The 26,736-nt window shown below is 43.0% G+C and overlaps 1 protein-coding gene and 1 long non-coding RNA gene across 2 annotated transcripts; one reads left to right on the top strand and one right to left on the bottom strand.

Annotated features, from left to right (window-relative positions):
* Positions 1-394: 394 nt before the first annotated feature.
* LOC112235612 lies at positions 395-2,455 on the bottom strand. The gene is made up of 2 exons (XR_002951101.2): positions 2,163-2,455; positions 395-1,958 (listed from the first exon to the last, which is right to left on the bottom strand). It is a non-coding gene; the product is annotated as an uncharacterized LOC112235612 (long non-coding RNA).
* Positions 2,456-2,581: 126 nt separating this feature from the next.
* Positions 2,582-26,299, top strand: LOC112235611 (pre-mRNA-splicing factor SYF1). Its single transcript, XM_024404072.2, has 19 exons — positions 2,582-2,730; positions 3,036-3,184; positions 5,825-5,948; positions 6,117-6,314; positions 9,450-9,584; positions 9,683-9,847; positions 10,191-10,335; positions 12,096-12,247; positions 12,714-12,833; positions 12,948-13,079; positions 13,506-13,637; positions 14,357-14,470; positions 14,778-14,940; positions 15,424-15,614; positions 22,696-22,818; positions 23,324-23,489; positions 23,735-23,861; positions 24,156-24,268; positions 25,821-26,299. Exons 1-19 carry the CDS (start codon positions 2,695-2,697, stop codon positions 25,886-25,888), a joined length of 2,553 nt encoding a protein of 850 aa, XP_024259840.1. The 5' UTR covers positions 2,582-2,694; the 3' UTR covers positions 25,889-26,299.
* Positions 26,300-26,736: the final 437 nt, after the last annotated feature.

Genomic DNA, 26,736 nt, shown 5'->3' on the forward strand with positions numbered 1-26,736 from the left:
ACAACACCACCATATCAGAATCTCGAATGTCTTGATATATAGTCATATTTTTCAGCCATGTTATGCATTTTATGATGAGCTGCAGGTGTAATGCAGCATTATGTGAAACTTCTTGTTTTGAACAGCAAATTGTAACTCTTGTTAATAGCTATCCAATAAAAAATACATGATTGGTTGAAATTCTGTTGCTTCTCATTGAATTTTGAATTCATGTCGAGTTGTTTTTGAAGAATGTCCTAGTGTGTATTCAGTCATGTGAAATGTTCAGAACCTTGCAGATAATAGCTTTGGTTCAGTCTGCAGCATCACAGTCAAAGACCAAACGTGCCATGGAAGTCTCTCAATCACCAATGGGAATGGAGAAAAGCAGAATAGTACACAATTGAATCACTAGTTGAAATTGAGGCCAAAAATATGCAAACTTTATTCAGAATGTTGAGAAGATAATTTTAATTCCCATCATAACAGGTCAACATTAGATCTAATCTAAACAGATCACTTCTGTGGTTGGGTTTACAAAGGCCTGGATTTGGGTTAGGCCGGATCCAGCATCCCAGCCAATTAAATGCGTCCGACTGTGGATTTATATATATATTTTTTAATTGGCTTGGCTGTCAACAAGATACAGAATGCGTCCCTTTATGCACATAAATAACCTCTGTCTGCTATTTGCAGTTGGTAAACTAACTAATGGATACTACTGTGCTGATTCCATAATGCAATGCATTTGTCCTGAAGGGCTGTTCTCCTGTCCAATGTTAGTTAGAATGTGCCTCAATCTTCTGTCTGATACCATAACCCATACAAGGCATTGTCATATTGTATTCTCCTTCTTGTGAACACTCTTCGTGTGCCTTCTTTGGGATTCAAGCGCTTTGAAGCGCGTACCGCAATCAGTGCACACATACGTTCATTCCTCATTGTGCATTGCCTGGTGCTTATTCAGTGAAACTAACGTGGCAAAACATTTATAGCATTCAGAACACATATAGGGTCTCTCCCCTGTGTGAACTCTCATATGCACTTTCAGGTTCTCTCGTCTGTTAAAAACACGATGGCAAACCGGGCAAGGAAACGGTTTGTCCCCTGTGTGAATACTCCTATGCTTTGTCAGACAAATCACCCGACCTGAAGCCTTTGCCACAGTCACTGCAACAATGGGATCTTTCCCCTGTGTGAATCATCATGTGTCTTTTCAGATTACTAGTCCAGTTGAAACATTGACCACATAAGTGACAAGAAATATTTTTCATGTGAGTTTGGAGATCGTCTATAAGAATTTCTTTGGACTCAAAAGTGTTTTCCACAGACACCACAAAGGCAATCTAGGTCTATATCGTGTGTGTTCTCGTGTATGTTTTATTAAAAAACTCAGAGTAACATTTATTTCCACACACACCACACCAACAGGTTTTGACAGTGTGGGATGAGACTGGATTTCCTTCCTTTTTTCCAGATACCGGAGATTTGGCTTGTTATTTTCTGTGCTCTTTTTGATTTGAGTGGCTTAAACCTAATCCAAGGTTCTGTTTCCTCTTCTTTGACAACTCAATTGGGATTGGAGAACAGTCTGGATTTACTGCAGAGAGGGGCTGAGAGTCACTTGTTAGCTCTAATACTCTGTAGCCCTCTCAATCAGGTTCAGCTTTGATCTGTTCCAATGAGGTGCTAGGTAGAGAGGCTCCCTGTCCATATTCCTCACTTTGGCTTTGGTAAAGATGTGAGGGCTGACATAAGTCCTCTTCCTGATCATAGTCACTTTTCACACAGTCAGAGCTAATTATGAAGGTGTCATTATGAAACTCTTCCTCCTGACGGGTCCTGTGTTGCACTTGTTGTTCCTCTTTAATCTGTGTGGGCTCTGGGTCTTCTTGCCCCAGACTGGGGCTCCACTCCTGCTCAGTGTTGCTGCTCAGGGGAAACCTCTTTGAAGACAGTGAGAGAGAGCTGCTGTAAGTCTGGAGAGGAGAAAGGATTCAACAAAAAAGTAAGAGCTGACATGAGACCATAATTACATTTCTATGTATGCAACCTAATACAAAATGTGTCTTTCAGCAAGACATGACGTGTATCGTGCTCAAATGTAATAAAATAAAAAAAGATGGCCAATGGCGCATAATATTGATGTCAGCGGAAAAAAAATGTAATAGCTCATGACAAACCTGTCCTAGGTAATTTTATCTCTGGTGGTTTGAGAACGATATCAAGCTGCCTCTGTAGAGGCCGTTCTCCTCTTTTGAACGATACACTTCTTCCAGGTACTCTGCTATCGTTTTCTCAACAGCCCAAATATCTCATTAGCAGCTGCTGTTAAGCGCTGGTTGAGAAACATTGTCAACAACTTTATTTTAGCCATTATAAATAATCCAAGTAGCCTACGCGGCTGGCTAGGGTGTTCGTGTTTGTCGACGTTTTGATAACCTTTCACCTTTAGTTTTTTCCATGCACGAGCATATCAGATTTTCCACTGTCGCCACCTGCTGGGCTGGAGTGCTAACACATGCTATTTTCTTCGTTACTAATGATTGGATAGTCTGTTGAGTGACCGTTGTACTACCCAATATTATTTCCACACGGGGCGGGGTTTATTTTACATTCTGAACACGTTGGAGGAGTCAGGAAGTTTAGTAACAATACCTACATTTTGGGAACTTTTGACAACTACGGGCGTTTATTTTGGTCTTAAAATAAAAAATGGCGTCTCTAAATGGGAAACCGGACGTAATATTTGTAAGTTATGTCATGAATATTGATATTTCCTTGTGGAATTCTCTCAGCATGCTGTAATATTTATGCGGCCTCCTCGACCTCGGCTGTGTCGATTTGAATGTCCCGGCAAACTGTTCCTTGAGATACTGTACAGTCTACTGTGTGTGAATTTACAGCATATTGTTGCCCTTTCTATTCTTCGAGCAACGTTGCACTAGTTTTGAAAACAGTGCCGCGTTTTTCGAAGGAGAGAAAAGTGTTCAACTTCCGAAGGAGAGAAGGCTTCCTGTTGACCGTTTTGCTGGGTTTGTGATGGTATTTTTCAGGAGGAAGATGACCTGCCTTATGAGGAGGAGATCATCAGGAATCCGTACTCGGTCAAGTGCTGGATGCGTTACATCGAGTTCAAACAAAACGGCACAATGTCCATCCTCAACATGATATATGAACGAGCTCTGAAAGAGCTACCTGGCAGGTAGAGGCAACGTTTCTCCCAATCCTGGTCCTGGGCAAAGGGGTGCCATGCATAGTTTTGTTTTTGCCCCAAAATACCCCCAGTGCCAGAATAAGAATACACTGCTAAAGGTTCATGGAAAATACTGTAGTGTCCCAGACTAATGTTTGTAGTCTGTCTCTAGCTAGAAACAGGAACATTTTCACAGACAGTTACTGTTGCACATATACAGTTGAAGTCGGAAGTTTACATACACCTTAGCCAAATACATTTAAACTCAGTTTTTCCACAATTCCTGACATTTAATCCTAGTAAAATTGATCTGTCTTACGTCAGTTAGGAGCACCACTTTATTTTAATAATGTGAAATGTCAGAATAATAGTAGTGATTTATTTCAGCTTTTATTTCTTTCATCACATTCCCAGTGGGTCAGAAGTTTACGTACACTCAATTAGTATTTGGTAGCATTGCCTTTAAATTGTTTAACTTGGGTCAAACATTTCGGGTAGCCTTCCACAAGCTTCCCACAATAAGTTTGGTGAATTTTGGTCCATTATTCCTGACAGAGCTGGTGTTACTGAGTCAGGTTTGTAGGCCTCCTTGCTCGCACATGCTTTTTCACTTCTGCCCACAAATTTTCTATAGATTTGAGGTCAGGGCTTTGTGATGGCCACTCCAATACCTTGACTTTGTTGTCCTTAAGCCATTTTGCCACAACTTTGGAAGTATGCTTGGGGTCATTGTACATTTGGAAGACACATTTGCAACCAACCTTTAACTTCCTGACTGATGTCTTGAGATGTTGCTTCAATATATCCACATAATTTTCCGCCCTCATTGATGTCATCTATTTTGTGATGTGCACCAGTCCCGTCTGCAGCAAAGCACCCCAACAACATGATGCTACCACCCCGGTGCTTCACAATAGGGATGGTGTTCTTTGGCTTGCAAGCCTCCCACTTTTTCCTCCAAACATAACGATGGTCATTATAGCCAAACATTTCTATTTTTGTTTCATCAGAACAGCGCACATTTCTCCAAAAAGTACGATCTTTGTCCCCATGTGCAGTTGCAAACCGTAGTCTTTTTTTATTGCGATTTTGGAGCCGTGGCTTCTCCCTTGCTGAGCAGCCTTTCAGGTTATGTCGATATAGGACTTGTTTTACTCTGGATATGGATACTTTTGTACCTGATTCCTACAGCATTTTCACAAGGTCCCTTGCTGTTGTTCTGTGATTGATTTGCACTTTTTGCACCAAAGTACGTTAATCTCTAGGAGACAGAACGTGTCTCCTTCCTGAGCGATATGACGGCTGCTTGGTTCCAGGGTGTTTATACTTGTGCACTGTTTGTACAGATGAACGTGGTACTTTCAGGCATTTGGAAATTGCTCCCAAGGATGAACCTGACTTGTGGAGGTCTACAATTATTTTTCTGAGGTCTTGGCTGATTTCTTTTGATTTTCCCATGATGTCAAGCAAAGAGGCACTGATTTGAAGGTAGGCCTTGAAATACATCCACAGGTACACCTCCAATTGACTCAAATGATGTCAATTAGCCTATCAGAAGCTTCTAAAGCCATGACATAATTTTCTGGAATTTTCCAAGCTGTTTAAAGGCACAGTCAACTTAGTGTATGTAAAACTTCTGACCCACTGCAATTGTGATACAATGAATTATAAGTGAAATAATCTGTAAACAATTGTTGGAAAAATTACTTGTCATGCACAAAGTAGATGTTCTAACCAACTTCCCAAAACTATAGTTTGTTAACAAGAAATGTGTGAAGTGGTTGAAAAACAAGTTTTAATGACTCCAACCTAAAGTGTATGTTAACTTCCGACTTCAATTGTAGGGCTGATTTCCAGGACACATCTTAAACTAGCCTTTCAACGAATCTGAGAGTGGAAGACGCCTCTTTCTCGTCTCTAACATGTAGTCTCATTTTTGTGACCAGTCCCATCACAAGTCAGACTGTTGAATAAACTTAATTTGAACCTGCTTGACCTGTTGACCTGTTTTGTATTTTCAATGCTGACACAATTTGCACGCAACTTACACAATATGTCAACAATGGCCGAGTTTAACCGAAGCACAGACCGTTGTCCCACGCAAAGAGCTGGCAAATATCACAAAAACTTCCAGCTGACTGTGAGGGAACCCGCTTTGGTCGACAGCATTTGGTTACATCCGGCTATTGTTCACATATTGTGCATTGCGTGAAATGCGTCAAGAATGGAAAATGCAAGCAACAGAACCTTCCGGCCCTCAAAAAAGCGAGGTTAACAACACTATCCTGTGGTTACCTTATCTCCACTTCCTACCACCAAAAGAACCAACAGCATGGACATCCGGTAGAGTATGTTAAAATATCATTGTATTCAACATTCTGGCTTGTCGAGACTATTGTGTCTTTACAGCAACTTCTTTCAGACTGACATCCATGGAGTAACCATGCTGATGTTTAGACAAATCTTAGACCTAGTCCTGGACTAAAAACATTTGTCAATCAGTCTCTGGAAAATCAGCCCAAAATCTAGGCTCATTTGAAAATCATAGAATGGTTGTTATTGAATACCATATCAGTGTCTGGGTTATGGTTTTAGGCATTGCTAAATGTCATGACTGTGTTCACGGATTGTTCATACGTGACCTTGCAGTTACAAGTTATGGTACAACTACCTGAGAGAGAGACGGAAACAGGTCAAAGGGAAGTGCATCATGGAGCCAGCCTACGAGGAGATCAACAACTGCCATGAAAGAGCACTGGTTTTCATGCACAAGGTAGGCATATGCTTATGTCCCGTTGGAATATCATTGTCCATTCATTGGCACAGACTATCACAGAGTACATTTATGTGTGAGAGTATTTTTTACTTGGAAGTAGATTTTGTTGTCTGAGATTGTAGGAATAGTATCCCACATAACTTGTTCTTCCCGTGGATGTCCTAGATGCCGAGGATATGGCTGGACTACTGCCAGTTCCTGGTGTCTCAGTGTAAGATCACCAGGAGCAGACGCACATTTGACCGAGCGCTCCGAGCCCTTCCCGTCACTCAGCACCCTCGCATCTGGCCCCTGTACCTCCGCTTTGCCCGGAACCTGCCCCTGCCTGAGACCGCCATCCGTGTCTACCGCAGGTACCTCAAGGTAAGAGGACATTTCTAGAAGATTTGCTCCTCTGTGATTGAACTACAACCAAAGCTGAAGCCACGGAAGCCTCACCTTATGGAAGATAGTCACAGGATTAAAAAATAAATAAAAACAAATCAGAATTCACATTAATACACACTATTTATTTTCAACAATGGTGATAAGATTTTGTCTTGGTTATGAGATTATAACAACACCAACCACACGTCACATCAGAAACCTACGATATATCACTTAACATAGAAGGTAGGCCTGGAATAGATGACAGTGTGCATTTGCCCTTAGGCGTATGTAGACCTGATCTCCCACCTCCAGCTGTAGAGTGACTGCATTACCCCCGTTATCTGCTGTATCAGTACTAGACTTGTGATCAGATGTAAAAGGCATACACTCTTCATTCTTGAACAGGGATGTGTGGGAGTCTTCAGATCCTCCAGCATGAAAGAAGAAGCTGAAGTAGTAGACCCCTCTTACAGGGGCTGTTAACTCTCCTATGTGGGGGTGGTAGGCATTGCCAATGTTAGGGATGACCTTGCTGTAGGTCAGGTTAGTTCCTGGCTGAAGGGCCCTATTTCTCCAGTCTCTCTCAGGACAGTGGAGAAGAGCACCTTTGACTCCTAGTTTTTCCATTGTGGTTTGCAGTTTTTCCACTGTGGTTTGCTGTTTCTCCTCCATGACTCCGAATTCTGTAATCAGAGTCAACATGTAGCATGAGTTCTGTAGTTCTGCAGCGCATTCCACCTCATGTTCAGTCATTGGGGTGTCGTCCTGTGCCACAGACAGGCCGCAGCTCAGAGACACCATCAGAAATGCAGTAGTTTTCATCCTTCACCTGGGTTCTGATACCTCTCTGAGTAACCTGTATTGGTCGGCCTAACCTTTTTTTGATTCCAGAGTTCTCTCAGCTTCTTTTCAAGCAGCCAGGTTTGACGTGATCAAGTTCACTGGAAGTTAGTCCTTGTTGGTTTTATAGTTAACTATTCAACCTTATAGTCCATAAGTCAGACCCCCAAATTTGATCTGTCGGTAACATCTGGGGCTGTGATTTTTTTGTTGTTTATTTGTCTGTGATTTTGTACCTGGAGTGTGCTTTTCTCGCTTGCACAAAGCTTACTTACTGGCCCTGTTCCTAGAGTTTCCTAACTTGTGATAACATTGCAGCAATGTCATGTTGTGTGTGTAATCTCCAAATCATATATCATTAGAAATCTGAAACATTTTCTGAATATTTGGGTCAAGAGATCTCTGACCTCTAGGGTTCATATTGGAATTACCTGTATGCATTACCCTGATAACCCTAGATATGTATTTAGCTCTTGTAATTATTTGAAGGAATGGACAGGACCATATACATGCGTTCAAAATATTTTCTCTCTGCTTAATGTTTTCTAGTCTTCCACACAAGCAGCAGTGTGGTATTCCAGAATTATATATATATTTTTCTCCCCAATTTCGTGGTATCCAATTGGTAGTAGTTACAGTCTTGTCTCATCACTGCAACTCCCGTACGGACTCGGGAGAGGCGAAGGTCGAGAGCCATGCGTCCTCTGAAACACAACCCAACCAAGCCGCACTGCTTCTTGACACAATGCCCATCCAACTCGGAAGCCAGCCGCACCAAGGTGTCGGAGGAAACATCGTACACCTGGCGACCTGGTCAGCGTGCACTGCGCCCGGCTCGCCACAGGAGTCGCTAGTGCGCGATGAGACAAGGATATCTCCGCTGGCCAAACCCTCCCTTAACCGGACGACGCTGGGCCAATTGTGCGCTGCCCCATGGGCCTCCCGGTCGCGGCCGGCTGCGACGGAGCCTGGACTCGAACCCAGAATCTCTAGTGGCATAGCTAGCTGCGCATAGCACACTGCGCCACCCGGGAGGCCCGTATTCCAGAATTATTAGATACATGGTTGATAAAGAAAGCTACATTTATATATTGGTTGTCATGTGCCAAAAGTCTATTTCTCTATTTTAATTTTTAAAAATTTATTTTTATTTAACCAGGTAGGCAAGTTGAGAACAAGTTCTCATTTACAATTGCGACCTGGCCAAGATAAAGCAAAGCAGTTCGACACATACAACGACACAGAGTTACACATGGAGTAAAACAAACATACAGTATAAACAAGTCTATATACGATGTGAGCAAATGAGGTGAGATAAGGGAGGTAAAGTCAAAAAAAGGCCATGGTGGCAAAGTAAATACAATATAAGCAAGTAAAACACTGGAATGGTAGATTTGCAATGGAAGAATGTGCAAAGTAGAAATAAAAATAATGGGGTACAAAGGAGCAAAATAAATTAAATACAGTAGGGAAAGAGGTTGTTGTTTGGGCTAAATTAAAGGTGGGCTATGTACAGGTGCGGTAATCTGTGAGCTGCTCTGACAGTTGGTGCTTAAAGCTAGTGAGGGAGATAAGTGTTTCCAGTTTCAGAGATTTTTGTAGTTCGTTCCAGTCATTGGCAGCAGAGAACTGGAAGGAGAGGCGGCCAAAGAAAGAATTGGTTTTGGGGGTGACTAGAGAGATATACCTGCTGGAGCGTGTGCTACAGGTGGGAGATGCTATGGTGACCAGCGAGCTGAGAAAAGGGGGGACTTTACCTAGCAGGGTCTTGTAGATGACATGGAGCCAGTGGGTTTGGCGACGAGTATGAAGCGAGGCCCAGCCAACGAGAGCGTACAGGTCGCAATGGTGGGTAGTATATGGGGCTTTGGTGACAAAACGGATGGCACTGTGATAGACTGCATCCAATTTGTTGAGTAGGGTATTGGAGGCTATTTTTTAAATGACATCGCCAAAGTCGAGGATTGGTAGGATGGTCAGTTTTACAAGGGTATGTTTGGCAGCATGAGTGAAGGATCCTTTGTTGCGAAATAGCAAGCCAAGACTGCCAGAGAAGACTGCCAGAGGTCCGGACAGCAGACCCTCCGATTTGACACACTGAACTCTATCAGAGAAGTAGTTGGTGAACCAGGCGAGGCAATAATTTGAGAAACCAAGGCTGTCGAGTCTGCCGATGAGGATGTGGTGATTGACAGAGTCGAAAGCCCAGATCAATGAATACGGCTACACAGTAAAATGACAGTTATTTCTGCAACAGCCCCCTGGATTTGACTCTGTCTTTCTCTGCAGCTGTCCCCAGAGAATGCGGAGGAGTACATAGATTACCTGCGTTCCTGCGGCAAGCTGGATGAAGCAGCAGTACGTCTGGCAGCCGTTGTCAACGATGAGAGCTTTGTGTCCAAGGAGGGAAAGTCTAACTACCAGGTAAGACCACGTCTGGCTCATCCTCCTTATCCCCATGTTGTTGTGTGGTTGATATTTAATGTTATCCCCATGTTGTTTGTTTGGTTAATATCTAACAGCTATGGCACGAGCTGTGTGACCTGATCTCTCAGAACCCAGACAAGGTGAACTCTCTGAATGTTGGGGCCATCATCCGTGGAGGCCTCACTCGCTTCACAGACCAGCTGGGCAAACTCTGGTGCTCCCTGGCTGACTACTACATCCGCAGTGGACATTTTGAAAAGGTACTAGTCTGGATAGATGCATCCCAAACGGCAGGGATGACCCTATTCCCTTTGTATTGCACTACTTGTGACCAGAGCCCTATAGACGATCATCTTCATAGTCCACTTTTGACTTTGTCGTCATGCATCAGGGTCATTAGAAATTATGTAGGATTATAGGGTAACTCACCACCATAACATTGTCATAATATATATTTGACACGTTTTGATTAGCTATCATGCATATTATGAAGCTTTACAACATTGTTATGTAGTGCAAGTAAAGTGTTAATAAATATATTCACAGTTTTTGGGATGCACACACACAGACTAATTTGAATGCTTGTGTGTTGTGGCCCACCAGGCTCGTGATGTGTATGAGGAGGCCATCTTGACGGTGGTGACGGTGAGAGATTTCACCCAGGTGTTCGACAGCTACGCCCAGTTTGAGGAGAGCATGATCGCTGCCAAGATGGAGACTACCTCAGAGTTGGGGAAAGATGAAGAAGGTGGGTGCATCTCAATAGTCTAAAGTGTCTTACTCTCCTTGTCTCCTGCTCAGATCTCAAATAACCCCCCCCTCCCGCAACAGCCAGGGCGCCAAATTCAAAACAACAAAAATCTCATTCCTCAAGCATACAAGTATTTTACACCATTTTAAAGATACAATTCTCGTTAATCCAGCCAGTGTCTGATTTCAAAAAGGATTTACAACGAAAGCACCACAAACGATTATGTTAAGCCACAGAAAAATAGTCTTTTTTTTTCCAGCCAAAGAGAGGAGTCACAAAAAGCAGAAATAGAGATAGAATTAATCACTAACCTTTGATGTTCTTCATCAGATGACACTCATAGGACTTCATGTTACACAATACATGTATGTTTTGTTTGATAATGTCCATATTTATATAAAAAACTCGGAGTTTACATTGGCGTGTTACATTCAGTAGTTCTAAAACATGCGGTGATATTGCAGAGAGCCACGTCAGAAATACTCATAAAACATTGATAAAGATACGACTATTATACATGGAACTTTAGATAAACTTCTCCTTAATGCAACCATTGTGTCAGATTTCAAAATAACTTTACGGAGAAAGCAAACCATGCAATAATCTGAGTACAGCCTTTAGACAACAAAGCAGCCAAAAAGATACCTGCCATATTGGGTAGTCAACATTACTCAGAAATAGCATTTGAAATATTCACTTACCTTTGATGATCTTCATCAGAATGCACTCCCAGGAATCCCAGTTCCAGCATAAATGTTTTGTTCGATAATGTCGATCAGTTAGGTCCAAATATCTTCTTTTGTTAGGGCGTTTGGTAAACAAATCCAAAAGCGCGTTCAGGTCGCGCCGAACGCTGGACAAAAAGTTCCGTTACATTCCGTAGAAACATGCCAACCTATGTATGGAATCAATCTTTAGGATATTTTTAACATCAAACTTCATTGATGTTCCAACTAGACAATTCCTTCGTCTGTACAAATGAAGTGGAACGTAGCTACCTTTCACGTGAGCACGCCAGACCGAGGCTGTGGCATTCTGTCAGACCACTCACTCAAAGAGCCCTTATGAGCCCCGTAGACAACAATCTAGTGGAAGCCTTGGGAAGTGAAACATAACTAATATCACCCTGTATCTTCTATGGGGGCTGAGTTGAAAAACTACAAACCTCAGATTTCCCACTTCCTGGTTGGATTTTTCTCAGGTTTTCGCCTGCCATATGAGTTCTGTTATACTCACAGACATCATTCAAACAGTTTTAGAAACTTCAGTGTTTTCTATTCAATAATAAAATGCATATATTAGCATCTGGGACAGAGTAGGAGGCAGTTCACTCTGGGCACGCTATTTATCCAAAAGTGAAAATGCTGCCCCCTATCCCAAAAAGGTTAAGGGAAATCGATTCCTGACCTAGGTATCCATGTTACTGTTTTCCCAATCCTGGCTGCGACTTTGAGTAAAAAAAATTAATTAAATCAAATGTTATTTGTCACGTACACAGTTTACAGAAATGCTTATGCGCTAGTTCCTTCAACATAAATGCAACTGAAGAGAGTAGTCTTGGGAAGCCAGCCATTTTAGAGTATTGAGATGCACCCAGTGTGTCTGGATTGTAGAGTATCACAATTTCTCCCAAAAATAGATTTGATCTCAACGAGAATAACCTGTGTAAATAAATATTACAAGGGGGGAATCACAGCCGCAAGTGAATGCTTTGCCTTTGTCGTCATGCTCAACTCGTGTTCCCTTTCCCGTCTCAGAGGACATAGACCTGGAGCTGCGTCTGGCCCGCTTTGAGCAGCTGATCGCCCGCAGGCCCCTCCTGCTGAACAGTGTGCTGCTGAGACAGAATCCCCACAACGTCCACGAGTGGCATAAGAGGGTCAAACTGTACGAGGGGAAACCACGACAGGTAGCTGAAACCAGAAGTGGACACGTAGGATCCAGGATCAGTTTAGCCTGAATATGATAATATGAACAGATGGGACCAGATCCTAGATCAGCACTCCTACTCTGAGACCCTTTGTGGATACAGGCCCTGAGCTCTTAGCCCTAGTCTTACTGTGCCATCTTTTTGGCACTGTCTCTAATACCCATTTTATTCTACTGAACTGCGGTGTACTGCCCTGGCCTGGTTCCGCGTCCACTGTTGTAGCTGGAACCGTGATGTGAAATGAAAATATCCGAGCCAGCGCAGTACTGTTCAGGTTGGAATTATGTGAAAAGGGTTTGAGAAAAATCAGAGCTAGTTATACATGTTTACAGATTTCACATTTAACATGGTTTCTTAGTCTTTCTAGCTGGCAATAGGTACCTTGCATGCTCTTCCTCACATACATGTACAGTGTATAGAATGTGTGTCTTAACCCCTTTTTCAGATCATCAACACCTACACAGAGGCAGTTCAGACTGTGGACCCTATGAAGGCTACAGGGAAACCCAGCTCTCTCTGGGTCTCCTTCGCCAAGTTCTACGAGGAGAACGAGCAGCTAGATGACGTGAGTCTCAAACTAAGGTTTCCCCATTTAGGAGATTTACTCCTTCAACCCAAGAGGAAGTTAAGTTTTATTTATTGTTTTAAATGTTCTTTTTCCACTTTTCCCCACCATCAGGCGCGGACCATCTTTGAGAAAGCCACCAAGGTGAACTACAAGCAGGTTGACGACCTGGCTGGCGTGTGGTGTGAATACGGAGAGATGGAGCTACGCCATGAGAACTACGAACAGGCGCTACGTATACTGAGGGTGAGACGGAGATACAGGCACAACAAATACTGACCCACTATCTGTCACACACTCCAAAGACACGTACATTTTGTTTTTACTTTTCTGTCATCCTGAATTATTTCTTATGCGTTTAAACTGCTACACATTGCTGTGTGGGCAGCTGACCCGTACTTGCTTTTTTAATGTATCTATTTAATAACTTCAAGAAATGAATACCCTCATCTAATCTCAAATTCTATGGTGTAGACCGCTCTTCTCATAGTTTCAAATAGTCTTTCTATAGATGTACATTTTTTATTTTACCCTTATTTTACCAGGTAAGTTGACCGAGAACACATTCTCATTTACAGCAATGACCTGGGGAATAGTTACAGGGGGATGAATAAATACTGGATGCATGTCTGTGCAAATATCCCTCGACTTTCTCTCTTTCCAAATATGTAGAAAGCAACTGCCATCCCGTCCAAGAAGGCAGAGTACTTTGACGTGTCAGAGCCCGTGCAGAACAGAGTGTACAAGTCTCTGAAGGTCTGGTCCATGCTGGCTGACCTGGAGGAGAGTATGGGAACCTTCCAGGTACTTTCATGTTTCCCTCTACGGTGTCTGTCTTCGTTTGTATTTCAATTGCACTGATTTAGAAAGGAAAAGAAGGTAGCTTTGATGCAACACATCTAAGGCTGCATTTACACACATCTTTTGCCCCATTATTGGCAAAATATCTGCTCTTATTGGTCAAAAGATCAGAATTGAGCTGCCTGTGTATACGCAATAGTCAACTAACGTTTTGGCTGCAAGAAGCTTTCATTTAAAAATAAAAAAAAAGTAACATTTATTTAACTAGGCAGGTCAGTTAGGAACAAATTCTTATTTTCAATGACGGCCTACCCTGGCCAAACCCGGACTACGCTGGGCCAATTGTGCGCCGCCTTATGGGACTCCCAATCATGGCCAGATGTGATACAGCCTGGATCCGAACCAGGGACTATAGCGACGCCTCTTGCACTGAGATGCAGTGCGCCACTCGGATGCAGTGCGCCACACTTAGACCACTGCGCCACTTGGGAGCCCAAAAATCCTTCATTAGGGTTTCTGGATTGGATTGATTAACATTGTTTAGGTTATATGTTTTATGTATTCCGTGAGCTCTTCTCTCAGATGAAATCTTGTTAGAATAGGAGAAACTGAAAATTGCATCTTGTGCATAGTGATGACCCGGTTTTAGGGACCAAACATGTAACGACCATACGATGTAACTAACAACCCTACCTTTTGTCTTGGTCGTTTCTCCCCGTCAGTCCACCAAGGCGGTGTACGACCGCATCATTGACCTGCGCATAGCCACGCCCCAGATAATCATCAACTACGCCATGTTCCTGGAGGAGCACAACTACTTTGAGGAGAGCTTCAAGGTGCCACCAACCACCTGCCCTGCTGCACACATCTCACTAGCCTGGTCCCAGTTCTGTTGTGCTGTCTTGACAACTCTTATGGTCATTGTCATGATGCCTGAACTGGGACCAGTCTAACATTTCACAGCCTAGAACATAAACGCTAACTCATACTGCATTCAAACTGTTACTTTACAACTGGGTCATGTCTAGGGCCGAGTTCCCTACTGAACACGAACGACCCTGACCATGCCTTCACCCTTAAAACTACAGCATTTTGATCAGTTGTAAATTCCTGTTGCTGATGGTCTTCATGCGCTCTCTGCAGGCGTACGAGCGTGGCATCGCCCTCTTCAGGTGGCCCAACGTCTATGACATCTGGAACACCTACCTCACCAAGTTCATTGACCGCTACGGGGGCAAGAAGCTGGAGAGGGCCCGGGACCTGTTTGAGCAGGCGCTGGATGGCTGTCCAGCCAAGTTCGCCAAGAGTAAGAGACATTGTTGTCTACGTGGCTTCTGTATGTCTTTATGTCTAATGCATGTTTGTGACGTCTGTCTAGACTCTAAGCTGACATGCTGTACAATGAAAAAATCATTTCCTGACTTATACAATAAAGTCATCATCATCACAGTTGCTTTTTAGGTACTGAGAAGCACCAAGGAAAATACAATCCTTTTCATACTACGAAGCCAAGCTGTACTGTGCTGGCCTGGTTACGCATCGACCACAGTTGCAGGAATCGTGCTGGGAATGACAATGTTAAAAGACCATGACTGAGCCAGCTCAGTACGGTTCAGGTTGGCATGATAGTATGAAAAGGGTGTTCAAGTATCTTTCAGCCTCAGTCAGTTTTTATAATCAGTTTGTTGCTGGGTTCTATTTGTGATAATGGCCTTATTTATGTGGCACTATCCCCCCAGCTACAGGAATGACGAGTGATATTTTAACTATTTTCTGTTGTGATTGACAGCCATCTACCTGCTGTACGCCAAACTGGAGGAGGAGTTTGGGTTGGCGCGTCACGCCATGGCGGTGTACGAGAGAGCTACGCAGGCGGTGGACAACACGGAGAGGCATCACATGTTCAACATCTACATCAAGAGGGCTGCAGAGATCTACGGTGTCACCTACACCAGAGCGATCTACCAGAAAGCCATCGAGGTAAGAGTGTAGTGGCTCATTTTGTTATGCACACACACACAGGTGCATCTCAATAGTCTAAATCGGTGTCCCGCGAGGGGCGTCCAATCCGGCCTGTGGATGGTTTGAGTAAAAAAATATATATATATATCAGTTAAAGTCGGAAGTTTACATACACTTAAGTTGGAGTCATTAATACTCGTTTTTCAACCACTCCATTTCTTGTTAATAAACTCTAGTTTTGGCAAGTTGGTTAGGACATATACTTTGTGCATAACACAAGTAATTTTTCCAACAATTGTTTAGACAGATTATTTAACTTATAATTCACTGTATCACAATTACAGTGGGTCAGAAGTTTACATACAATAAATTCCGTCATGCTTCTATGTGAAGCTTCTGATAGGCTAATTGACATCATTTGAGTCAATTGGAGGTGTACCTGTGGATGTATTTCAAGGCCTACCATCAAACTCAGTGCCTCTTTGCTTGACATCATGGGAAAATCTAAATAAATCTTCCAAGACCTCAGAAAATTGTAGACCTCCACAAGTCCGGTTCATCCTTGGGAGCAATTTCCAAACACCTGACGGTACCACGCTCATCTGTACAAACAATAGTACGTAAGTATAAACACCATGGGACCATGCAGATATCATACTGCTGAGGAAGGAGACACGTTCTATCTCCTACTTTGGTGCGAAAAGTGCAAATCAATCCCAGAACAACAGCAAAGGACCTTGCTGGAGGAAACGGGTACAAAAGTATCTATATCCACAGTAAAACGAGTCCTATATCGACATAACCTCAAAGCCAAACTACGGATTGCAACTGCAGATGGGGACAAAAATTGTACTTTTTGGAGAAATGTCCTCTGGTCTGATGAAACAAAAATAGAACTGTTTGGCTATAATGACCATCATTATGTTTGGACGAAAAAGGGGAGGCTTGCAAGCCGAAGAACACCATCCCATCCGTGAAGCACGGGGGTGGCAGCATCATGTTGTGGGGGTGATTTGCTGCAGGAGGGACTGGTGCACTTCACAAAATAGATGGCATCATGAGGTTGGAAAATTAGCTGGATATATTGAAACAACATCTCAAGACATCAGGAAGTTAGTTTGGTCGCAAATGGGTCTTCCAAGTGATGGACAATAACCCCAAGCATACTTCCATAGTTGTGGCAAAATGCCTTAAGGACAACAAAGTCAAGGTATTGGAGTGGCCATCACAAAGCCCTGACCTCAATCCTATAGAAAATTTGTGGGCAGAACTGAAAAACCGTGTGCAAGCAAGGAGGCCTACAAACCTGACTCAGTAATACCAGCTCTGTCAGGAGGAATGGGCCAAAATTCACCCAGCTTATTGTGGGAAGCTTGTGGAAGGTTACCCTGAACATGTGACCCAAGTTAAACAATTTAAAGGCAATGCTACCAAATACTAATTGAGTGTATGTAAACTTCTGACCCACTGGGAATGTGATGAAATAAATAAAAGCTGATATAAATCATTCTCCTATTAATTCTGACATTTCACATTCTTAAAATAAAGTGGTGATCCTAATTATCCTAACTGACGTAAAACAAGGAATTTTTACTAGGATTAAATATCAGGAATTGTGAAAAACTGAGTTTAAATGTATGTTAACTTCCGGCTGTTTTATATACATACATACATACATACATACATGCATGCATACATACATACATGCATGCATGCATGCACGCACGCACGCACGCACGCACGCACGCACGCACGCACGCCCGTCCGTCCGTCCGTCCGTCCGTCCGTCCAGTCCAGTCCAGTCCAGTCCAGTCCAGTCCAAGTCCAAGTCCAAAGTTTGGACATGCCTGCTCATTCCAGGATTTTCTTTATTTTGACTATTTTCTACATTGTAGAATAATAGTGAAGACATCAAAACTATGAAATAACACATGGAATCATGTAGTAACCAAAAAAGTGTTAAACAAATCAATGTATATTTTAGATTTTGGATTCTTGGCATTCTCTCAACCAGCTTCATGAGGTCACCTGGAATGCATTTCAATTCACAGGTGTGCCTTGTTATTTTTTGGAATTTCTTTCCCTCTTAATGCGTTTGAGCCAATCAGTTGTGTTGTGACAAGGTAGGGGTGGTATAAGACCAAGTCTATATTGGGGCAAGAACAGCTCAAATAAGCAGCGAGAAACAACCGTCCATCATTACTTAAAGACATGAAGGTCAGTCAGTCCGGAAAATTTCAAGAACTTTGAAAGTTTCTTCAAGTGCAGTTGCAAAGTGCAGTTGCAAAAACTGTCTCTCATGAGCACCGCCACAGGAAAGGAAGACCCAGAGTTAAACCTCTGCTGCAGAGGATAAGTGGATGAGAGTTAAATGCACCTCAGATTGCAGCACATATAAATGTTTCACAGAGTTCAAGTAACGGACACATCTCAACATCAACTGTTCAGTGGAGACTGCGGGAATCAGCCCTTCATGGTCAAATTGCTGCAAAGAAACCACTACTAAAGGACACCAATAAGAAGAAGAGGCTTGCTTTGGCCAAGAAACACAAGCAAGTGGAAATCTGTCCTTTGGTCTGAGTCCAAATTTGAGATTTTTGGTTCCGCGGTGTCTTTGTGAGATGCAGAGTAGGTTAACGGATGATCTTTGCATGTGTGGTTCCCACCATGAAGCATGGAGGAGGAGGTATGATGGTGTGGGGTTGCTTTGCGGACGACACTGTCAGTGATTTATTTAGAATTCAAGGCACACTTAACCAGCATGGCTACCACAGGATCCTGCAGCGATATACCATCCCATCTGGTTTGCGCTTAGTGTGACTCATTTGTTTTTCAACAGCACAATAACCAACACCCACCTGTGTAAGGGCTATGCTGCCCTACCAAGCAAAATGGCAGTATCTGCTCACTTGGTCAAAAATGAGTTAATGTCATTTTTGCTACATTAAATACATGCTTCATCATGTGGACAAGTATCCTGCCTCTATTGTATGGTGTTTTGGAGAAAATGGGGGTCCTGTTAGCAGTAACTGCATAATGTTACTGTGATACCAAGGTAAATAAAAGCCATTTTTCTCAGTTCCACTCTGAGCAGTTACTGCCTTTTTGCTTGGTAGGGCAGTTTGACCAAGAAGGAAAGTGATGGAATGCTGCATCAGATGACCTGGCCTCCACAATCACCTGACCTCAACCCAATTGAGATGAAATGTATTTATATAGCCCTTCGTACATCAGCTGATATCTCAAAGTGCTGTACAGAAACCCAGCCTAAAACCCCCAACAGCAAGCAATGCAGGTGTAGAAGCACGGTGGCTAAGAAAAACTCCCTAGAAAGGCCAAAACCTAGGAAGAAACCCAGTTTTTGCAACTGTAACCAGGCTATGAGGGGTGGCCAGTCCTCTTCTGGTTGTGCCGGATGGAGATTACAACAGAACATGGCCAAGATGTTCATAAATGACCAGCATGGTCATATAATAATAATCTCAAGATCTCAACCAGGCCCGCACTTGTCCGTGTAGACCAATTTGGGTTTCCAATCTCTCCAAAAGAATGTGATCGATGGTATCAAAAGCAGCACTAAGGTCTTTACCTTCTTTACGAGGACAGCTGCAGAACCTCGGTCTGATGCCATTAAAAGGTAATTTACCACCTTCACAGTGCAGTCTCAGTGCTATGATGGCGTCTAAAACCAGACTGAAGCATTTCGTATACAGTTTGTCTTCAGGAAGGCAGTGAGTTGCTTTTTCTAAAAATGTTGAGAGTAATGGAAGATTCAATATAGGCTGCTAGTTTTTTTTATATTTTCTGGGTCAGGGTTTGGCTTTTTCAAGAGGTGCTTTATTACTGCCACTTTTAGTGAGTTTGGTACACCTGGTGGATAGAGAGCTGATTATTATGTAAGACATAGGAGGGCTATCACAGGAAGCAGCTCTTTCAGAAGTTTAGTTGAAATAGGGTCCAGTATGCAGCTTGAAGGTTTAGAGGCCATGATTATTTTCATCATTATGTCAAGAGATATAGTACTAAAACACTTGAGTGTCTCTCTTGATCCTAGGTCCTGGCAGAGTTGTGCAGACACAGGACAACTGAGCTTTGGAGGAATACGCAGATTTAAAGAGGAGTCCGTCTTTTGCTTTCTAATGATCATGATCTTTTCCTCAAAGAAGTTCATGAATTTATTACTGCTGAAGTGAAAGCCATCCTCACTTGGGGAATGCTGCTTTTTAGTTAGCTTTGCGACAGTATCAAAAATACATTTCGGATTGTTCTTATTTTCCTCAATTAAGTTGGAAAAATAGGATGATCGAGCAGCAGTGAGGGCTCTTCGATACTGCACGGTACTGTCTTTCCAAGCTAGTCGGAAAACTTCCAGTTTGGTGTGGCGCCTTTTCCGTTCCAATTTTCTGGAAGCTTGCTTCAGAGCTCGGGTATTTTCTGTATACCAGGGAGCTAGTTTCTTATGAGAAATGTTTTTAGGGATGCAACTGCATCTAGGGTATTGCGCAAGGTTAAATTGAGTTCCTCAGTTAGGTGGTTAACTGATTTTTGTCCTCTGACGTCCTTGGGTAGGCAGAGGGAGTCTGGAAGGTATCAAGGAATCTTTGTGTTGTCTGAGAATTTATAGCACGACTTTTGATGCTTCTTGGTTGGGGTCTGAGCAGATTATTTGTTGCAAATGTAATAAAATGGTGGTCCGATAGTCCAGGATTATGAGGAAAAATATTAAGATCCACAACATGTATTCCATGGGACAAAACTAGGTCCAGACTGTGACAGTGAGTAGGTCCAGAGACATGTTGGACAAAACCCAGTAAGTCGATGATGGCTCCAAAAGCCCTTTGGGAGTGGGTCTGTGGACTTTTCCATGTGAATATTAAAGTCACCAAAATTATTATTTTATCTGCTATGACTACAAGGTCCGATGGGAACTCAATGAAGAACGCTGTATATGGCCCAGGAGGCCTGTAAACAGTAGCTATAAAAATTGAGTAGGCTGCATAGATTTCATGACTAGAAGCTCAAAAGACGAAAACGCCATTTTTTTTTTGTAAATTGAAATTTGCTACCGTTACATTTTTAATTACACCGCCGCCTTTGCGGGATGCATGGGTGATATGGTCACTAGTGTAGCCAGGAGGTGAGGCCTCATTTATCACAGTAAATTCATCAGGCTTAAGCCATGTTTCAGTCAGGCCAATCACATCAGATTATGATCAGTGATTAGTTCATTGACTATAACTGCCTTTGAAGTAAGAGATCTAACATTATAAGTAGCCCTATTTTGAAATGTGAGGTATCATGATCTCTTTCAATAATGGCATCAATGGAGGAGGTCTTTATCCTAGTGAGTTTGCTAAGGCGCACAGACACGGTCTCAATGGGGATAGCTGAGCTGACTACACTGACTGTGCTTAGTGGCAGACTCCACTAAGCTGGCAGGCTGGCTAACAGCCTGCTGCCTGGCCTGCACCCTATTTCATTGTGGAGCTAGAGGAGTTAGAGCCCTGTCTATGTTGGTAGATAAGATGAGAGCACCTCTCCAGCTAGGATGGAGTCTGTCACTCCTCAGCAGGCCAGGTTTGGTCCTGTTTGTGGGTGAGTCCCAGAAAGAGGGCCAATTATCTATCTATCTATATTTTGAGAGGGGCAAAAAACAGTTTTCACCCAGCGATTGAGTTGTGAGACTCTGCTGTAGAGCTCATCACTCCCCTTAACTGGGAGGGGGCCAGAGACAATTACTCGATGCCATCGACACATCTTTCTAGCTGATTTACACGCTGAATCTATGTTGCGCTTGGTGACCTCTGACTGTTTCATCCTAACATTGTTGGTGCCGACGTGGATAACAATATCTCTATACTCTCTCCACTCGCCAGTTTTAGCTTTAGCCAGCACCATCTCCAGATTAGCATTACCGTCGGTAGCCCTGCCCCCTGGTAAACAGTGTGTGATCGCTGGATGATTCGTTTTAAGCCTAATACTGCGTGTAATGGAGTCACCAATGACTAGGGTTTTCAATTTGTCAGAGCTAATGGTGGGAAGCTTCGGCGTCTCAGACCCCGTAACGGGAGATGGCTCGGCCTCTGACTCCGACTCACTGCTTAATGGGGAAAACCGGTTGAAAGTTTCTGTCGGCTGAATGAGCGACACCAGTTGAGCATTCCTACAGCATTTCCCTCCAGAAGCTGTGAGAAAGTTGTCCAGCTGCGGGGACCGTGCGAGGGGATTTATACGGGATTTATAACGTTACTATCTGTACTCACTGGTGGCACAGACGCTGTTTCATCCTTTCCTACACTGAAATTACCCTTGCCTAACGATTGCGTCTGAAGCTGGGCTTGCAGCACAGCTATCCTCGCCATAAGGCGATCGTTCTCCTGTATATTATGAGTACAGCGACTGCAATTAGAAGGCATCATGTTAATGTTACTACTTAGCTTTGGCTGTTGGAGGTCCTGACGAACAATGTCCAGATAAAGCGTCCGAAGTGAAAAAGTTGAGTGAGGGAAAAACAAAAAATATAAACGGTAATTAAAAAGTAAAAACCGTAAAGTTGTCAGGTAGCAAAGTAAGGTTGGCAACAAAACGCACAGCAACACGTAAACAAGTCTGCAAGTTGTGACCGGAAGTAAAAATAAAAAATAGTACAAATAAAGAAAAACCCTTGAATAAGTAGATGTGTCCAAACTTATATAGATTCAAAAAAATTGTGGGGGGGGGACAAACTCAATATACTTTCAAATGACTAAAACCAAATAGAAACGTTGTAAAAATGATAAGAGACCTACATTCATACCATTTCTTGACTGTCTCCAGCTCGCTAATAATCACTGAAATGAAAGCTAGACAATCAGTGAGCATAAAACATTTCCCAAAAGATGGATATTGGAAAATGTTTTGCTAATTCTGACGGCGAAGAAAGATAACACATCTTCTGTTTCGGCTCTCCGGACCTCGTTGAAGAACGACTGCAGCCCCCATGGCAAAATGAGTTAGACACCCCTAAATTAATCATGTGATTTTTATTTATTGAGATGGTGTATATGGTTATGCAACTAATATATTCGAATATATAATATCATATGTTGTTTTCTTCCAGGTGCTTCCAGATGAACACTCCAGGGACATGTGCCTGCGCTTCGCTGACATGGAGAGCAAACTGGGCGAGATCGACCGGGGCAGAGCCATATACTCCTACTGCTCTCAGATCTGTGACCCAAGGGTGAGCTCTCACACTCTGACCCAGGGTCCTCTTCATTAGTGCACACTAGAGCTGGGCAATATGAACAAAAATCCATATTGCGATAAATTGCCTGAATTGATGTGATAACAATAAATAGAGTGATACGTTTATAACATTAATGTGCTACCACTACTAAGAGTTTGATGGTTGTAGCCACAAATTGTGCCATTAACAATCACTCTGCAAACTTATTTAATTTCAAACTTCACATTTCTCTAGTGTACGCTACTTATCATAATTAATGATATAAGCAAAATGCCTGCGATAAGTTATCGGTATGGTCGGTGACGATAATTTGTGGTTTATCGTCCCAGCTGTAACGCACACATTAGGAAAATGTTATTGAACAGAAAACTAGCTGTTCTTATTGGACAATCCACGTACTCCTTCCCTGTTTCAGTCCTTTCCTCAATTTGTGGAAACACAGGTTTGTGCACAGTAGCGATAAAAGGTTTTACTTCCTGTGTGTGTGTGTTTGCTTCAGATGACGGCCACGTTCTGGCAGACGTGGAAGGAGTTTGAGATCCGCCACGGGAACGAAGACACTATCCGGGAGATGCTGAGGATCAAGCGCAGCGTCCAGGCCACGTACAACACACAGGTCAACTTCATGTCCTCACAGATGATGAAGGCCACCACCAACGCCACCAGTAAGAATGCACACACACACACGCATACAAACATATACGCACCCACACCTTCGATCTCTAATGATGAATCAATTAATCTCGTGTCATCTTCCATGTTGATTTTTAACATGATTTTGAAGTGTCATGCTTACAGCTGTAAATGTTTTTCATGAAAAACACAGGCCAGATGGGGCTTGGTTAGTGTTAGGGCTAAATCAGTGTTAGGGTGTACCTCTGTATAACTCTGTTATTTTATGTCTGTGCAGTCTCAGACCTTGCCCCGGGCCAGCTGGGGCTGGATGATATGAAGCTGTTGGAGCAGCAGGCCCAACAGCTTGCCGCCGAGGCTGAACAGGACAAACCCAAACTCAAAGAGAAGATCCTCTTCGTCAGGTCTGTCATCCATCCCCCCACCCATTTAGCATCCTTTACATTGTCCTCTGAAAACCCAACTGCAGACCAGGGCCCGTATCCACAAAGCATCTCAGAATATTAGCGCTGATCTAAGATTTTAAATCATAATGAATAAGATAATATGGACAGATCCTCGATCAGCACTCCTATTTTTAGATGCTGTGTGGATACGGGCCCAGTAAGTGGCCAGTCATTTAATATAAATACAACAATGCAGAAATGGTTCAATACTGGTCTTAACCACTCTGTGTCATTGTGAATCTGTTTGTTTAGGAGTGACACATCTCGCAGTGAGCTGGCTGAACTGGCCAAACAAGCCAACCCCGATGAGATTGATATTGATGATGAGGATGAGGATGGTGATGATGAAGACCAGGACCCAGAGGGTGAGTTACAACACCACCAGGTGGCGCTGTTCAGGGGGGAGCAATGCTACAGAACATTCACATAGAAATGGACTGTGTAGATTACAGAAAATTATTCTGTCATATAATATAGAAGCATGACAACTCTATACATTGCATTTCTATATGCAATGTTTTGAATGTTTCACTTGATTGACAACCCTAATAATAAAAAATATTAATAAATATATAAACACCTCTTCAAATTAGTGTATTCGGCTATTTCAGCCACACCTGTTGCTGACAGGTGTATAAAATTGAGGATACAGCCATGCAATCTAAAAAATGAGCAGTAGAATGGCCTTGATGAAAGCACAGTGACTTTCAACGTGGCACTGTCATAGGATGCCACCTTTCCAACAAGTCAGTTTGTCAAATTTCTGTCCTGCTAGAGCTGCCCCAGTCAACTAAGTGCTGTTATTGTGAAGTGAAATCATCTAGGAGCAATATGGCTCAGCCGTGAAGAGGTAGGTCACACATCTGTCCTCGGTTGCAACACTCACTACTGAGTTCTAAACTGCCTCTGGAAGCAAAGTCAGCACAAGAACTGTTGTTGGGAGCGTCATGAAATGCGTTTCCATGGCCAAGCAGGCGCACACAAGCCTAAGATCCCCATGCGCAATGCCAAGCATCAGCTGGAGTGGTGTAAAGCTCACCAACATTGAACTCTGGAGCAGTAGAAATGTGTTCTTTGGAGTGATGAATCACGCTTCACATTCTGGGTTTGGTGGATGCCAGGAGAACGCTACCTGCCCGAATGCATAGTGCTAACTATAAAGTTTGGTGGAGGAGGATTAATGGTCTGGTGCTGTTTGTCATGGTTTGGGCCAGGCTCCTTAGTTCCAATGAAGGGAAATCTTAACGCTCCAGCATACAATGACATTCTAGACGATTCTGTGCTTCCAACTTTGTGGCAACAGTTTGGGGGAAGGCTCTTTCCTGTTTCAGCATAACAATTCCCCAGTCCACAAAGCGAGGTCCATACAGAAATGGTTTGTCGAGATCAGGGTGGAGCCCTGACCTCAACCCCATCAAACACCTTTTGGATGAATTGGAACCTAATTGCCCAACATCAGTGCCCGCAGCAATGTTCCAACATCTAGTGGAGCGCATTCCCAGAAGAGTGGAGGCTGTAATAGCAACAAAGGGGGGACCAACTCCACTAGATGTTGGAACATTGCTGCGGGTACGGATGTTGGCCAATTAGGTTCCAATTCATCCCAAATGTTTTTGATTTTGGAATGACATTTTGGAATGAGATGTTTGACGAGCAGGTGTGTGTCCACATACTTTGAGAGAGCGAGAGATGCCTTGCAGCACAGCGCCTTGCAGCACAGCGTGATGGCTGCAACAAGCATGTGACCTGTTTACTTTGAGAGTGGTGTCAATGTTCCAAATGGCACCCTATCCCCTATATAGTGTACTTTTTGAACTGGTCATAGGTAGTGCACTATATAGAGGATAGGGTGCCATTTGAGACACTACCATGGTGTTTATGTAAATGTGTGCTTTGATTATGTTTGTCTCTCTCCAGAGGTGCAGCTGGAACAGAAAAGTGTCCCCACTGCTGTCTTTGGAGGGCTGAAAGAAGGAGAAGATTGAATACAGAATGTTGGGATGGTATCTGTCCCACAGACATGACATCACAGATGAGCTCCATGGTCTACGAATGGAGCCTTTTCAACACCCGTAAAATGTATGATGAAAATAGATTGTATGGAATGTGAACTTTATCGTTGATCTTTTCTACAGTGGCAAGAAAAAGTATGTGAACCCTTTGGAAATACCTGGGTTTCTGCATAAATTGGTCATAAAATTTGATCATCTAGGTCACAACAACATACAAACACAGTCTGCTTAAACTAATAACACACAAACAATTATACGTTTACATGTCTATTGAACACACCATATAAACATTCACAGTGCAGGTGGGAAAAGTATGTGAACCCTTGGATATAATAACTGGATGACCCTCCTTTGGCAGCAATAACCTCAACCAAACGTTTTCTGTAGTTGCGGATCAGACCTGTACCACGATCAGGAGGAGTTTTGGACCATTCCTCTTTACAAAACTGTTTCAGTTCAGCAATATACTTGAACTGCTCTCTTGAGGTCATGCCACAACATCTCAATCGGGTTGAGGTCAGGATTCTGACTGGGCCACTCCAGAAGGTGTATTTTCTTTTGAAGCCATTTACTTCTGTGTTTTGGGTTGTTGTCCTATTGCATCACCCAACTTCTGTTAAGCTTCAATTGGCGGACAGATAGCCCAACATTCTCCTGCAAAATGTCTTGATAAACTTGGGAATTAATTTTTCTGTCGATGATAGCAAGCTGTGTATTCCCTGAGGCAGCAAAGCAGCCCAAGCCATGATGCTCCCGCCACCATACTTTACAGATGGGATGAGGTTTTGATGTTGGTGTGTTGTGCCTTTTTTCTCCACACA

Source organism: Oncorhynchus tshawytscha, unplaced genomic scaffold (assembly GCF_018296145.1).
Source record: "Oncorhynchus tshawytscha isolate Ot180627B unplaced genomic scaffold, Otsh_v2.0 Un_contig_4474_pilon_pilon, whole genome shotgun sequence".
Classification (NCBI taxonomy): domain Eukaryota; kingdom Metazoa; phylum Chordata; class Actinopteri; order Salmoniformes; family Salmonidae; genus Oncorhynchus; species Oncorhynchus tshawytscha.